This window comes from Oryx dammah, unplaced genomic scaffold (genome assembly GCF_014754425.2).
Source record: "Oryx dammah isolate SB20612 unplaced genomic scaffold, SCBI_Odam_1.1 HiC_scaffold_17, whole genome shotgun sequence".
Lineage (NCBI taxonomy): Eukaryota > Metazoa > Chordata > Mammalia > Artiodactyla > Bovidae > Oryx > Oryx dammah.
This window is the reverse complement of record NW_024070201.1, coordinates 42,423,167-42,438,784: the sequence shown is the minus strand read 5'-3', so window position 1 is coordinate 42,438,784 and position 15,618 is coordinate 42,423,167. Positions and strand designations below refer to the sequence as shown.

At 35.1% G+C, this 15,618-nt stretch overlaps 1 protein-coding gene and 1 non-coding gene across 2 annotated transcripts in view; both read left to right on the top strand.

The window, feature by feature from the left end:
- The window catches only part of IPO7 (importin 7), a 44,589-nt gene extending 29,556 nt beyond the window's left edge, over positions 1–15,033 (top strand). The window contains exons 13-25 of the mRNA XM_040258408.1: positions 1,110–1,199; positions 1,612–1,777; positions 1,938–2,098; positions 3,622–3,750; positions 4,697–4,763; positions 4,847–4,972; positions 5,428–5,525; positions 7,167–7,262; positions 7,721–7,941; positions 8,032–8,237; positions 9,276–9,482; positions 11,376–11,492; positions 12,305–15,033. Of these exons, the coding sequence (XP_040114342.1) occupies positions 1,110–1,199; positions 1,612–1,777; positions 1,938–2,098; positions 3,622–3,750; positions 4,697–4,763; positions 4,847–4,972; positions 5,428–5,525; positions 7,167–7,262; positions 7,721–7,941; positions 8,032–8,237; positions 9,276–9,482; positions 11,376–11,492; positions 12,305–12,402 (1,782 nt within the window). The 3' untranslated portion in view covers positions 12,403–15,033. The remainder of the gene's footprint in view (positions 1–1,109; positions 1,200–1,611; positions 1,778–1,937; positions 2,099–3,621; positions 3,751–4,696; positions 4,764–4,846; positions 4,973–5,427; positions 5,526–7,166; positions 7,263–7,720; positions 7,942–8,031; positions 8,238–9,275; positions 9,483–11,375; positions 11,493–12,304) is intronic.
- On the top strand, positions 1,344–1,528 carry LOC120877171. The gene has a single exon (XR_005724293.1). It is a non-coding gene; the product is annotated as a small nucleolar RNA SNORA23 (small nucleolar RNA).
- Positions 15,034–15,618: the final 585 nt, after the last annotated feature.

The following is a 15,618-nucleotide window of genomic DNA, read 5'->3' as shown; positions in this document are numbered from 1 at the left end:
GAGAAATTTCTGTTCAAATCTTTTGTCCATTTTAAATGGAGGTATTTATCTTTTTACTGTGATTTGTTAGAGTTCTGATATATATATATTTTTTAATCTAATTTTTTTGGCCACACTGGGTGGCTTGTGGGATCTTAGTTCCCAACTAGGGATCAAACCTGGACCCTTGGTAGTAAAAGTGTAGAGTCCTAATCTCTGAACCACCAGGGAATTCCCCGTATATTCTAAATGCTATGCTTTTAGAAAGCTTTCAAATACAGTTGACCTCTGAACAACACAGGTTTGAACTTCTTTCAGGTCCACTTAACGTGTGGATTTTTTTAAGTAGTAAATACTACAGTTGGTTGAATCCACAAATGGAGTTGTTTGAATCCACAGATGCAGAATCACAGATACGCAGGGCTAATTGCAAATTAAGTGGCAGATTTTCAACTGCACAGAGGGTTGGTGTGCCAACCGCCTCATTATTCAAAGATCAGCTGTATGTGATTTGCAAGTATTTTCTGCCATTCTATGGATTATCTTTTATCTTATCACATTCTTGATGGTGTCCTTTAAGGTACAGTTTCTTATGATTTTGAAAGTGTCTTCTGTATTTCTTTGTTATTGCTTGTGCTGAAGGTAATTCTTCTTGCATGAATTATTTTCTTTTCATATTGTATTAAATTGTAGTGTTTTTTCTTCTCAGAAAATTGGTTTTGCTGGAAATTTGTAAACCTGAATATATCCCTTCCCATTATTACCTTGAGAACAGAATATTTCTCAATCTATGCTGTATTGTTCATGTAGAACCTTTCCAGAGAGGTTCTTTCATTATAATAATTTATAAGAGAAAAATGTTTTGTAAGATAAGAAATAAAATTAACCATTCTTCTATTACTTAAACATCACTGGTGTTAATGTTCGACATAATTGCTTTGTAAACAAATGATGTAAAAGGATTAAAAAATGTATAGTGATTTTGAGGTTAATGTTTGAGAATTAGAAAATTGGATATGGATCTTGGGGTTCAAAATTCCAGAATAAATATGTTTTGACATCATTAGTCATTTTAAGGATTTGTGTATCTGTTTGATATTTGAGATGATTATATTTGTTTATTTTTACAGAAAAAGATCTACAAAGATCAGATGGAATACATGTTGCAGAACCATGTATTCCCTCTCTTCAGCAGTGAACTAGGCTACATGAGAGCCAGGGTATGTATGTTTACAGCTGTATTGTTTTGTACACTTATGTCTTACAATGAATAACCGCTTCTGTGGACTTTTATATGGAAGCTTTTAGATGTTCACTTTAAAACCCTGTTTTACCCTAGACTTTTGTGTTTGTTTAAATGGCTGCTCATAATGTGTGCATAGTTTTCATCTGTGTCTGATAGCAGCATCTGTCTGTGTTTTGCATTCAGATCATGCTATCCACACAAACATCATGCAGCCAGAGAATAAGTTGGGATCATAGTACTGGTCTAGTGTGGTCTCTTTTGACTTCATCTACCACTGGCCAGCCTCCAAATTCCCACACAAGAACTTTGGCACTAGAAATATTGTCACATGGTAGAATTTAATGTAAGACACCTATAGTAACTCACTGCATTTTTTTTTTTTAAAGGCTTGTTGGGTCCTTCACTACTTTTGTGAAGTGAAGTTCAAAAGTGACCAGAACTTGCAAACGGCCCTAGAACTGACCCGAAGATGTCTGATAGATGATAGGGAAATGCCTGTTAAAGTGGAAGCTGCCATTGCTCTTCAAGTGCTGATCAGCAATCAAGAGAAAGGTAAAAGATTTGTATATATAAGACATAGTCCTAGAAACTTGACATATTGTCTTCTTTTTTATTTAAAGGTATTTCTTGTTTACTCTTCGGTATACATTGATTCAGGTTTTAAGGAGTTTTAGCTGTTAGCACCACTAGTTTTTTTCTCTTTCTCCTACAGCTAAAGAATATATCACACCATTCATCAGACCCGTCATGCAGGCTCTTCTTCATATTATAAGAGAAACAGAAAATGATGATCTTACCAATGTAATTCAGAAAATGATCTGCGAGTATAGTGAAGAAGTTACTCCTATTGCAGTAGAAATGACACAGCATTTGGTATGTTATTTGATCAGTAATGTTTGCATTACTTAGATTACAGCAGGTGTTATCACAGAGCTTACTGTATATCAGGCACCATTCTAAGTCCTTGATACATATTTTAACTCATTTGATTCTCATACAGTCCTATGTGAGGAATATTCCTATACCGAAAGAAAATGTGAGTTATGAAAAGGTTAATTAACTTGCCCAAGTTAGAAGGGGTGGGGCTGTGTGCCGCTGCAGCGCATAGTTGTCAACATGTACTTACATTGCATCGTGACTTGTTTGTTTGTGTGATTTCCTAGAATGCTTTATACCAACTTAGAATAGGAATACTAGTTATAAGTAGATTTTTAAAGTGAAATTTGTTAGAATAGTTTTTTTATATTTGAACTTTGTGTACAGTACATAGCCCTGAACTTCTGAGAATTAACAATGTTAATTATTTAACGGTAATAGAAAATATGGACATGTACCCAGCAGCTATCCATTCATATTCCCTATACAGTGATATATTTGGTATAGTTTATAGTCTTGCTAAATATTGAGATTTGAAGAATCTGAGTCTTATTATTTGCTGTGAATGTTCTTAACAGCTGATTTTGAATTGGGTAAAGACATTTGGTAAATATAGTTGTTGTTCAGTCACCAAGTTGTGTCTGATTCTTTTGTGACCCATGTACTGTAGCCCACCAGGCTCCTCTGTCCATGGGATTTCCTAGGCAAGAATACTGGAGTGGGTTGCCATTTCTTTCTCCAGGGGTTCTTCCCGGCCCAGGGATTGAACCCACATCTCTTGCATTGATTGGAAGGTACATTCTTTACCACTGAGCCTCTTGGAAAGCCCAAATAAATGCAGTAGTGTTCATTAAAATAATATATTGCATTTATAATAAGCTGATTATTAGCTGTGACACCTCATAATTAATAACTTTGCTCAGAATATCTTCAAAATGATTGAATTCTGTGGCAACAAAAACTTTGGTGACTAATATTTGATGATTAGTATTTGAACATTGTCAAATGTTGAGCTGTGCTAAGTCACTTTAGTTGTGTCTGACTCTTTGTGACTCCAGACTGTAGCCCACCAGGCTCCTCTGTCCATGGAATTCTCCAGGCAAAAATACTGGAGTGGATTGCCATTTCCTTCTCCAGGGGATCTTGCCAACTAGGAATCAAACCCTCATCTCTTAGTTCTCCTACATTTGCAGGCGGGTTCTTTACTAGTAGCGCCACGTGGAAGCCCCAAATGTCAGCCAATAATACTAATGTTCATAATATTAAGCATTTTCTATGCCTTGCCTCATTTAATCCTCACAGTATCTCTATGAAGATGTCAGGAAAAAGAGGTCGAGTAGTCTGTTTGAAGTGGCCCAGTAAGTGGTAGAGCAGTACCATTGACTATATAATATTAATTGATTTGGAAATGCCAGTCAGTTGTGCTGTCTCAGTGAGAACATTTTAAAAACTATGTTTTAGACAAAAATATGTGTATACTGCTTTAAGGGCAAAGCTTAATTATATTTTCTTCAATGTAGGCAATGACTTTTAATCAAGTAATCCAGACTGGGCCAGATGAAGAAGGAAGTGATGATAAAGCAGTTACTGCTATGGGAATCCTGAATACCATCGACACGCTTCTTAGTGTAGTTGAAGATCATAAAGAAGTAAGAAAATAATCCAGTGCTATAAAAGTTGTAGGGAATTTCAAGCCGTTCTTCATCAGCTGTTCTGTGCTTTTGGGGGGCCTCTGACATATAATCTTTAGTCATCTTCTCACATACCTTGATTTTTGCTATCTTTTAACTAGTAGTACCCTTTTCATAGTACTTTATAAATATTTTAGAAGGAATAGGAGGGAGGTATTTGTATCTTTGCCTCAAAGCTCTGTGTTTGGGATTACCTTTCTCAGATCTAAAAGTATAGTGATTCCTAGGAAAACGTACTCTTGCTGGTTTTCCTTTTTAATAAAAAAATTTTTTAGTTAGGGTATAATCCATATAACATATACCACCTTAACCATTTTTAGGTGTACACTGTATGTATTCCAAATGGATGTCCTGCTTCCTGTACTTTTTAACATTATGATGACTTTTAGGAATTTGGGATCTAGTTGAGGATCATACTGATAATTAAAGGGGAATTTGTATGTTCTATCTATCTTGTATGACTTGGGTGCCCCGCTCACTGTTAGATAAATGGAGCTGACTTAAAAATTACTGGGAGTGGTAGGATTAACGCCTTCTTTTAAATAATTTTTCAGTAAGCTATTGATTTGTATCTCTGTTAACTTCACTTACATCTGGCTGAATTACACACAAGATTTTAGTCTCTGCAGAATGATGTGGATGTGGCTCCATTTTTCTAGGAAAATTTTTTTTCTTTATAGTGAACTGTGCTTGTTATTTCTTCTTTGTCTGATTGTAATAGTATTGTATTAAGTTTCATCCCCAGATTGAGTCACAATTTTGAAACATTCCATTTTGAAACAAAGGCTTAAAATAATTTGTTGACAATATTGACTTTACATTTAAATGCATTGAATTATTATATATTATTTAATAATTCACTCAGTGTGCTGCAATTCCATATGATTTTTTTCTTCTCTTTTAGATAACCCAGCAGCTTGAAGGAATCTGCTTGCAGGTCATTGGAACTGTTTTACAGCAGCATGTCTTAGGTAGGTACCTCTGATTGTTCTAAGAATATCCTACTATTTCATATGAGCAAGCATTGTCCTAATGACTTGGTATTCTCTTTTAGAATTCTATGAAGAGATCTTCTCTTTAGCACACAGTTTGACATGTCAACAAGTGTCTCCACAGATGTGGCAGTTACTACCTCTGGTATTTGAGGTTTTTCAGCAAGATGGTTTTGATTACTTTACAGGTAGGTCAGATCATCATAGAAATACTTAGGGTTCCCCTTGTTTGTATTCAGTTTTAGTATATCACTTGAACACAAAGTTTTGCATATTCTTAAGTGCTTCCTTGTTTGCATAAGTTATCAGTAGTAATTAATGCTCCCAGATGACCCTAGCATTGATTTCCATTATACATTTTGATTTAGTTATCACTTGAGATTTTTTTCCCTAAAACACATATTCTTAAGTTTCTGTTTCCTGTCAGTCTTCTTTGTATAATCTTTAACACAATCTTTATGTTTACTAAATATGAAGGAATATACTTTAATAATAGGCTCATTTTTACATTTAATTACAAATGAATAATTAAAAGTGAATGTTAGGGACAAAACATTCAGACTTGCTTCTTTCTCAGATTTTTCAGAAACACAGCATTTATGTTAGTAAAGATATTTAACTTACACTTTTTTTATTAATACAGATATGATGCCTCTGCTTCATAATTACGTAACAGTTGATACAGACACACTTCTATCTGATACCAAGTACCTTGAAATGATATACAGTATGTGCAAAAAGGTAGGTCATCCTAATACAAGAACATGTGAGGCTTGTGCTATAAAAAGTACAAAATTGTAAAGAGACATGATACTACATCATGGTAAATATAATATCATATGAGTTTGACTTAATAAGGGTTATTTAAAAGTTATCAACAAAATGGCTTTGATTCCTAGATCTCTAATTGATGACTTGACAAGTATTTATGTCTACCTTCTGGTATTTAATTAGAGCTACGTTTCTTGATTTTAGTGTCTGGACCTTATCTTAGCTTATTCCCTGCAAAGTTTTGAATCAAAAGAAGAAAAGACCAGAAATGATTAACGATGTTTTATAAAGAACATTCTCAGACTCAGATATAGAAAACAAACTAATGGTTACCAAAAGGGGAGGGAGGGTATAAATTATGAGATTGGGATTAACAGATACGAACTACTATATATAAAATTAATAAACAACAAGCTCCTACTGATGTTCAAATAAATAATAAACCATAATGGAAAATAGTATGAAAAAGAACATGTATATGTATGTATGCCTTCGCTGGTGGCTCAGTTGGTAAAGAATCTGCCTTCAGTGCCGGAAACCCAGGTTCGATCCCTGGGTGGGGAAGGTCTCCTGGAGAAGGAAATGGCAACCTACTCCAGTATTCTTGCTGGAAAATCTCATGGACAGAGGAGCCTGACAGGCTACAGTTCATGGGGTCATAAAGAGTTGGACACAACTTAGCGACTAAACCATATGTATGTGTAAGTGAATCAGCTTTGCTCCACACCAGAAACGAATACAACATTGTAAATCAACTACTTCAATAAGGAAAATAAAAAGAAAGGAACTCCTGGGAGGCTGTGGGTTTATAGTAGCCGTACAGTATCAGTAAATAGCAAGATTGTAAAATCTGAAGGTTCATTTTTAAAGAGTCAAAAGTACTAGGCCATGTTTGGAAAATCATACATATATATGGTGAATGTTGCCTTTTTTTTTTTTCCTCTTAAGAAGTAGGAGATAAAATGATTGATTGGGGCCCTTTGATATCAGAGTCAGTGTAATTGGTAACATGAGTTCCTTACATTATTTGTTGAGAGCTCTCAGTCTATTGTTTAAAATCAGACATTAAAAAATGATTTTCCTCCATGAAGTTTTTAGATGTGTTTGTCATCCTCATTCTTTCTGAACGCTTAGTCACAGAATAGTCATCTAGTTATGTTATTATTTATTGCTAATTGTTAATGTTGATGTTCTAGGAACAGAGATAGCTATGCCATCTACACTCCTATTTTAAAACACTTATCCTTAACCCTTTGATTCCTCTAGTGCTAATGAGCATGTGAATTACATGCTTTTATTTCTTTTCTGGGGACAGCTGCCATCGGCAGACTACCTTTTCATCCTGCTCATCTCACAATCCATTGCCAGTATTTTTTTTTTTAAGACACAGTGGTTGTCAACTTGTTACAGTCCAGAATGGCACAACAGGGGAGGTCCTTTGATTATTTAGACCAGTGCTATAGACAGACAACTCCAAATCCTTACAGTTCTTTAGACTGTAGTCTGTGCAGTCACTCATATTTATTAGACTCTGTTGAACACTTAAGCAGTTACAGACTGATGCAAAGGTTTAGAGGCGCCTCCTTGCAGTTCGTGTTCTGTGTTGATCAGGTTCTCACAGGAGTCGCAGGAGAAGATGCCGAGTGTCATGCAGCAAAACTGCTGGAGGTGATCATCCTGCAGTGCAAAGGCCGAGGCATTGACCAGGTCGGTGAGGCCGTGGATGGCTCAGCTCGCAGGGTTCAGAGAGGGGCTCTTTCCCGCTGCTGTTTGGTTTTGGGCATTTGTTATACATATATATAGATTGTATGTTGTATTATTATGACACCAAGATGACATGTTAAATTTGTTTAAAATTTAATCAATATTTAATAGTGATCATATATTTAATATGTATGGAAATAAACAAAATGATTACCACAGTAAGATTAGTCAGCAGGAATATTTTGAATCCATGATTCCTGTTGTGGTGGGGCTCTCATATCTCAATGAAGACTGATTTTTCTCTTAAATTGGATTTCCCACTGAAATGCTTCAGCAATAAAAATTATTGGATCATTTAATGGAAAAGGGTTTAGTTGAGGAAACCAGAAAATTAATATGGGATAGGATAGTTAATGCCTGTTACTGACAGTTTTGAAATGTTTTTCTGTCTTTCTCTATAGTGTATTCCCTTATTTGTGGAAGCAGCTTTAGAGAGGCTGACAAGAGAGGTGAAGACAAGTGAACTTCGAACAATGTGCCTGCAAGTTGCCATTGCAGCTTTGTATTACAATCCACACCTACTTCTCAATACCTTAGAAAATCTTCGCTTCCCTAATAATGTTGAACCAGTTACAAATCATTTTATTACACAATGGCTTAACGATGTTGATTGTTTCTTGGGGTAAGTGACATGTACTGGATCTTTGTTTATATAACTTTGTGAGGAACTGCAAAATTTTTTTAAAGAAAATATTTATTTGATTTTTTTCAGGCTTCACGACAGAAAGATGTGTGTTCTGGGCCTATGTGCTCTTATTGATATGGAACAAATACCACAAGTTTTAAATCAGGTTTCTGGACAGATTTTGCCAGCTTTTATTCTTTTATTTAATGGATTAAAAAGAGCTTATGCCTGCCATGCAGAACACGAGAATGACAGTGATGATGACGATGAAGCTGAAGATGATGATGAAACGGGTAAGGGATTTGCAATGTAGGAAGCCAGTCTTACTACCTAGTTAGAAATATCACTGGACTTATTCCTTTAGCCCTTCTTCTAATGAAATGTAGGATCATAGCCAAATATTTACACGTTCATTAATTCATAGACTCTCACTAGATTCTCACTAGAGTGTAAGGTCCATGAGGGCAGAACTTTCAGCTGTATCTCCATTACATAAAGCAGTTCTAGGCAAAAATGGCACCCCACTCCACTACTCTTGCCTGGAAAATCCCATGGACGGAGGAGCCTGGAAGGCTACAGTCCATGGGGTCGTGAAGAGTCAGACACGACTGAGCGACTTCACTTCCACTTTTCACTTTCATGCATTGGAGAAGGAAATGGCAACCCACTCCAGTATTCTTGCCTGGAGAATCCCAGGGACGGGGGAGCCTGGTGGGCTGCCGTCTATGGGGTCGCACAGAGTCGGACACGACTGAAGCGACTTAGCAGCATCAGCAGCAGGCAAAAATGATTTTGGTTTGGGATTTTTAGTGTTTGTGAGCATCTGATACATTTCACCTGTGAGACACTATAGACCACAAGAGTAAAAATAGATAAGTTATTGTAATGGTTCCAAAATATGATAATTGCCATTTTTGTCTTTTATCATATATTATCTTAGCCAGCCTTTAAAAAAAAATCTCGTAAAAGGTATTCCTGTGGAAATAACAAACTGTTGCTTTACTATTGGTATTTATTTGGTTTGGTAAATACCATAAGGTTCAGAGCACGCCAAGTGCTGGCTCTCATTCAGTCCATTTTCCAAACTTTAGAATCTGTATATAATATTAGAATACTGGAATCTAGATTATTAACAATTGTGGTTACTTTTCTTAGATTGCTGTGAGAATTTTTTTCTATTTATTGCTGAATGTGTATTTAAACACCAATTCTTGGAACTCTCCCTTAAATTTATTCAGTTGTGATTTTCCAACAATGATCGTTGTCAGGGAGTTACGATGAGTAACAGAATATTTCAGTGTTAACAAGAACACCTTTTTATGACTTGGCAGAGGAACTGGGCAGTGATGAAGATGATATTGATGAAGATGGACAAGAATATTTGGAGATTCTGGCTAAGCAAGCAGGTGAAGATGGAGATGAGGAAGATTGGGAAGAAGATGATGCTGAAGAAACTGCCCTGGAAGGCTATTCTACAATCATTGATGATGAAGATAACCCTGTTGATGAGTATCAGATATTTAAAGCTATATTTCAGAGTAAGTTTACTTGTTCTGTATAATTCAGATAGTTCCAAATGACCCATTTTCCTGAATCAAACTGTTCTTTATGTCTGCCCCCTAAAGAAGAGATTGGGGTATATCAAACCCAAACTAGAATATGATTTAGGATTGTTAGGCAAAGTAACCAAAGTTACTTCTCCTATTGCCTTAGAGATTCAGAGTATTTTCCTCATCCTATTATTTTACTTTTATTTAGATCATAATTTTGAAATAGGCACATCACAGGAAAATGATATACTTCATTGTAGCCTCCCAGGTTTTCCCAGAAGTATCTACCCTTATGTTTCTTGTGTTTGTGTGTATTTCTCCCCCTGGCTAAACCTGTGCTTACCTATCTGAGAATTTGACCATTTTTTTACATGTATAGTCTTGGGAATCTTTATTCTTTTCTCCTGCTTCACAGTGTGTGGCTATAGACTGCTGGGTGCCACTTTTTGGTTTTGATAATCATTTACTTGGATTTCAACAAAATACAACATCAGTGTTCTTTAACCTAGCTTAAGAAATTTGAACCTCCTTTCCTTCCAGTTATACTGCTTTCCTATTTTATCATTCCCATACATTATGAATTTTGATGTAGAATAAATTCTCTGATAAGCAAAGCATTAATCTTCCAAACCCATGACAAAGCAATTTTGATGCTAGGTTGCGGAAATGCAAGTAATTGTTTTGGGGCTATGTGGCAGGCTGTTAAAATTGATTGAAGTGCTAAGAACTGACTGGCTTTTGTCCTTGACTTTGTATTTTGTATACTTAAACACATGTTAATTCCTAAATGATGGTTTATAATAGAAGGCTCATGCACAGTAAAGGCAATAAAGTAGAAGTAGAATATCATGAGGAAATGAGTTTTCATTTTTGGGAATTACTCTGTAAAAATTTTTTATTTTGTGGAAAGCCTTTATAGAGAACATTTTCTCTCACTCACTCACCATACACACACACCCCTTTCTGTAGCTAATTGAAACACAGACGTATATAGTTAGACTTGTTACCATTATATATCAGCTTATCTAGTGTGCGTTTTCATTAAACAGTGAGATTTTTAACACCTGGTCTTGTGATATGCTGGGAAATTTTGTTATTCCTTCTTATGGGTTGTATTTGACCATTATTTGAAGTGAAGTGAAGTCGCTCAGTCGTGTCCGACTCTTTGCGACCCCATGGACTGTAGCCTACCAGCCTCCTCCCTCCATGGGATTCTCCAGGCAAGAGTACTGGAGTGGGTTGCCATTTCCTTCTCCAGGGGATCTTCCCGACCCAGGGATCGAACGCAGGTCTCCCGCATTCCAGGCAGACGCTTTAACCTCTGAGCCACCAGGGAAGTCCGACTATAATATAAAAATACGTGAGCATTTTAAGTACTGCAGGGTACCTTTCTATGGAAAGACTACATATATTTAAGAAAGATTTTTGAATAAGAAATGCAGAAAAAAAATTTATTTTGTACCATTCATCTCTTTTTTTAAGGTTTCTGGGTTTTTTTAATGTAGGAATTTGAGAATTATCCAGAATATGGGAATGTGTCCATTTTTAAGTTGCTTTAACTCTGAATCTTCTAAGGAGTTTGAGTTAACTTTATTTCTAGTTTCCCTACTTTGTTACTTGTTAGATAACAACTGATTTAGGTTCTGTTTACTAACGGTGAGGATTTTGAGTGTGATTAGATTTTTGAGGCATAATGCTAAACCATAAATTTTTCCCCTGTATGTTTTTCTCACAAGCAATTTAAAGTACTGTAGGTAACTAGTGGGAAAATATAAATGAGATCAGAATTTCAGTAATGGAGGTAGAGTAGAGGGAACAGAATAGTAGAGAACTACCAGGACTCTCTTACCGCCCTTTTTTACCTTGTTTTCCTTTTGATAGCTATACAAAATCGTAATCCTGTGTGGTATCAGGCTCTGACTCACGGTCTTAATGAAGAACAAAGAAAACAGTTACAAGATATAGCGACTCTAGCCGATCAAAGAAGAGCAGCCCATGGTATGTTCCTTGACCCTCTTTAATGCAATTAATAACTTTGATACACCTTTAAAATTTAAATTTGGTGATTTAAAATTATGTAAAAGCTACAGTTGTTGGAAGTGATAAGAAATTCACTTTAATCTGTAGGAATGAGATGAGTTTTGGTTTTGGCCACAATTTCTTGATTTTAAGTGTAGTTGAAGACTATAATAAGGTTGCTAAATCTCATGGGGCTAGTTTGATAGTGGAAAATTCTGAAAACTGCAGTTTCCTAAAAGTATATTAAAGACATACATCATTTATTTTCATCAGTAGACATTTCATGGTTAACAATATATAAATGCTTTTCAATATAGGATATTTTAGGTAATACACATTCTAACAGTTTTGTAGGTCTTAATAACTGTGAGTCAGACTAGTTTTATTTTCAGCAAGGGTCCTCCTTATAAAAAAGGAAGTATTTATACCTCTTTTCTAAAGTATTTATATTTGAATTTGCTTGCAGTAAATTCATTAGCTGTTACTACCTTTGGAATTGGATCCTATTGATTCACTGTTTGACTCAAAATAGGGTATTTAAAGATTTTTCTTTTTAAACAATGGGAAGTGAAAATTGGCTAAGAAGTCTACAGCGTACAAGAGAGTTCATCTTCTCTACATATTACACACTTCTCTTCTTTACATATGGAGGGAGAACAGAGACCAAAGTTTGGAACTTCCTGGCTAATATTGGTGGTTTAGCTGTTGTTAATGTCTGTTGGTTCCTTCTGTTCTCCAAAGTAGTAAGCTGATCGAATGCTCTATGAAATGTTTACTTTTTGTTTTTCTAGAATCCAAAATGATTGAGAAACATGGAGGATACAAATTCAGTGCTCCAGTCGTGCCAAGTTCTTTCAATTTTGGAGGCCCGGCACCAGGGATGAATTGAGTTACCACTTTCCTTCCTGCAGTGTGATTGTAGTGAAGAGCTTGTGTTCCTCCTAGTAGCGGTTCCAGAACTGGTTCATGTTATCTACTCTAAACTAATTGATCAATAGATGGACAAAGAAACCCCAGAAGGTGGGACTTGATCATGCAACTTGGCACTGAAAATGAAACTAGAGGGATTTTGGCTGGGGAGGGAGGTAACTTGGCGGGATAGGGAGTATTTTCTTTATTTTTTGAAGAAAGTAAGGATTTGACTGAAAGTTCAAGTGACACTGTGGAAATCTGCAACAGGAGGGGATGTCATGAAGGCAGCTTTTCTTTTTCTGAGGAAAAAAATAGGCATGGGCTACAGGACTATTTAAAATGTCTCATTTACAGTATAAGCTCAAAGGTAGATGTAATTTTTACACCTATGAGTATTTGTCCAATTTCTGTCTCTCCTTCACCATTGGGTATCTATTCTTTATATGTAAATAAGATAAGGTAATCGATAGCCTTATTCAGTCTTCATCATTTTCATTCATCAAAGATTGTTCCTATGTAGATTATTGGACATTTATTGTAGCACTACATAACTGATTAAAAAAAAAATCTGTAAATGAATTAGCACTTTCATATTGAAACAAGCCTGCTAGCCTATGTATAAAATAGCAAAATGTTTGCTGTTTATAAAAAGATGGGATGTAATGGGGTGGGGGGCAGGGGTAATTTCAAGTTATTAATTTAAAAATGAATTAGCAATTTTGTACCTGGTGACTTTGTGGTGCACTCACCTCTGATAGTGACTTGAATTCGGTATGTTAAAAGGGGTTAGTGATATTTCATTGCTGCTAAAAATGGCAACTCCCTCTGTGTCCTGTTTTTTTCTTAAAGCTCTCAGTGTACAAGTGGATATTTGGGTACAAGACCTTACTGTAACAAAGAGGAAAGGTGATATTTGAAGCATGTAAATTGGATATAAAGTTCTACTCTTAAAGAGTTGATCAAAGAGTATGACTAAACATCTATATATGCAATCTATTAAAAGAACTTAATTCGGCTCTTATGTCTTGATTTGATTGCAGTTTTTTTCTAATTATAAATTTTTTCCTCATTGATCTATTTTTATCCTATAACTAGAAAGAATAGGAAATGCACACTTTTAAAATTGACATTTAACACCTGCCCACCTCCCTTTCCCATCTCCTCTGTCCCTCTTGTTGATGCTGGTATCTGATAGGCTGAAGGCACAGGGTTCCCCCCAAAAACCACTGTTGATACCACTGCAAAAACAAGCCAGGAACAAGACAGCGTGGAGAGGTTGGCTTGCTTCCCTCTCTTCTAACTGCATGTTCAAAAATAAGCTGTTATTGATCTTGAACATCTGTCAGATGAGTCATACATTGGGTTATTTTTTTATATACATGTATACACACAATATTTCAAATTGAAAGCAACATCTCAATGGATTCAAAACTATTGAGTGCTGTTGTCTATAACAGACTAGAAAATTTGTAAATGTAAAAATGAAACAAATGCACATATTATTTAAAATGCATAATGAAAACCCATTGGTGTTGTGTTTTTCTTGTATGCCAGTAATTAAGCCACTGTTGGCATTGTTTGGTTTTCTATTTTAACACTGAAGGAGTGAGAGTATTTCCTATATTTATGAATTTACTATGAAAATCTTGGCAAAAAAAGAAAAAAATGTTTGTCTGAAATGTGTGGGTGAAAATTGTTAATCAAGTGTGTTTCTACTTTTTCGCCCCAAGTTGAACACCATCTGTAAACCCTAGGTTGCTTCAGGGGATTTCATTATTACATAAAAGTCATAAAATTAAAATGGAGTAGTTGTATATATGCAACATTATGTACAGAGGGGAAGTGCTAAATAGTATTAAACATTTTCGTCTTCCTTTACCTTTTATCCCCTACCTAATATCTAGTCTACTTTTTTAAATTTCAAATTTCACTGCTCTTTGAATTGATAATTTCAATTTTCACATTGTTATTGGAAACCATATTAATAAAGGTTTTAGTTATTCCCATGCACAGTATGAAAATTCTCGGTTGCTGAGATTTTGTTTCAAGGAAATGTATTGGCATGTCTTTGAGATCAAGTTTTATTGTCTCCTCTGTCATACAATCCAAACTAATCTACATTTATGAATTTTTGACTGAAATGAAAGACCTTAAAATTAAACTATATTTAATATTAAATATTGTTCAAATGGTAGTTTCTAATGCATCAAATATACCTCGGTTATTTTCAGTATTTCCTTAGATATAACATCAAATTAGAGTTTGTTATAGATTATGAATCTTGATAATGTATCAGTGTTTTTAAATAAGGTTATAGGACTTTTAGATAACTTTTTGAGAGTAGTATTTATAAACTTGTAATTAGTTGCATGTGGATTTATTTATTTCTTTAACATACAGCATTTCCCACAGTTTCACTAATCTATAACTTATTTTTTAATTTATACAAGTTAATTCTGATTTTGTTTGGGTTTCAGTGTGTCTTTTTTAATGGCTGACATTAGCATAAAATCTTCACTTTTTTGTAAACCTAAGCCATCCATTTTTATAAAAGCTATTCGTTTATCAGTATTAAATAAAAGATGTTAATCTATTTCTCTGCAGGTAACAGAATGGTGATTACTAATCTACATGCCTTACCAGGATAATGACTGCTATGTTCATCTCTTGAAGAGACCAGAGTGTAGAGCAGGGGTGGTCATACCACAGTACTGTGGCTATATTCAGTTCCAGATATAGTCCCTGAAGCAAGCATTTAGAAAAAGTTATTAGGAATTATAATAATAAACACCACGTCTTTGGGAGGCTCTAGCACAATGAATTAAGCATAGTAAGCATTCCATAAGTGTTTGTGAAATAAATGACCTAAAATTACATTAAAACATTGGTTATAAAAATGTCACTTCTGTTCTATGTAATTTTAAGTTTTGGTGAATGTTGATCCCTTCTGAAGTTGAGGTTTTACCGTTGATGAGGTTGGCCACCCTTGCAATAATAGCACTTCAGTGCATGCGGTTTTTACAAACGGAAACTAGATATACAGCTAGAAATCCAGAATTTTGTTACTATGAGAGGAATATCTTTTAAATAACTTTTTGAGAGGTAATTCCCCCTTTAGTTTTTTTTTTTTAAGTACGGGTGATAGAAATTTGTCAATTATATTTGGTATCTGAATCCTATATTTAAGTGCTTC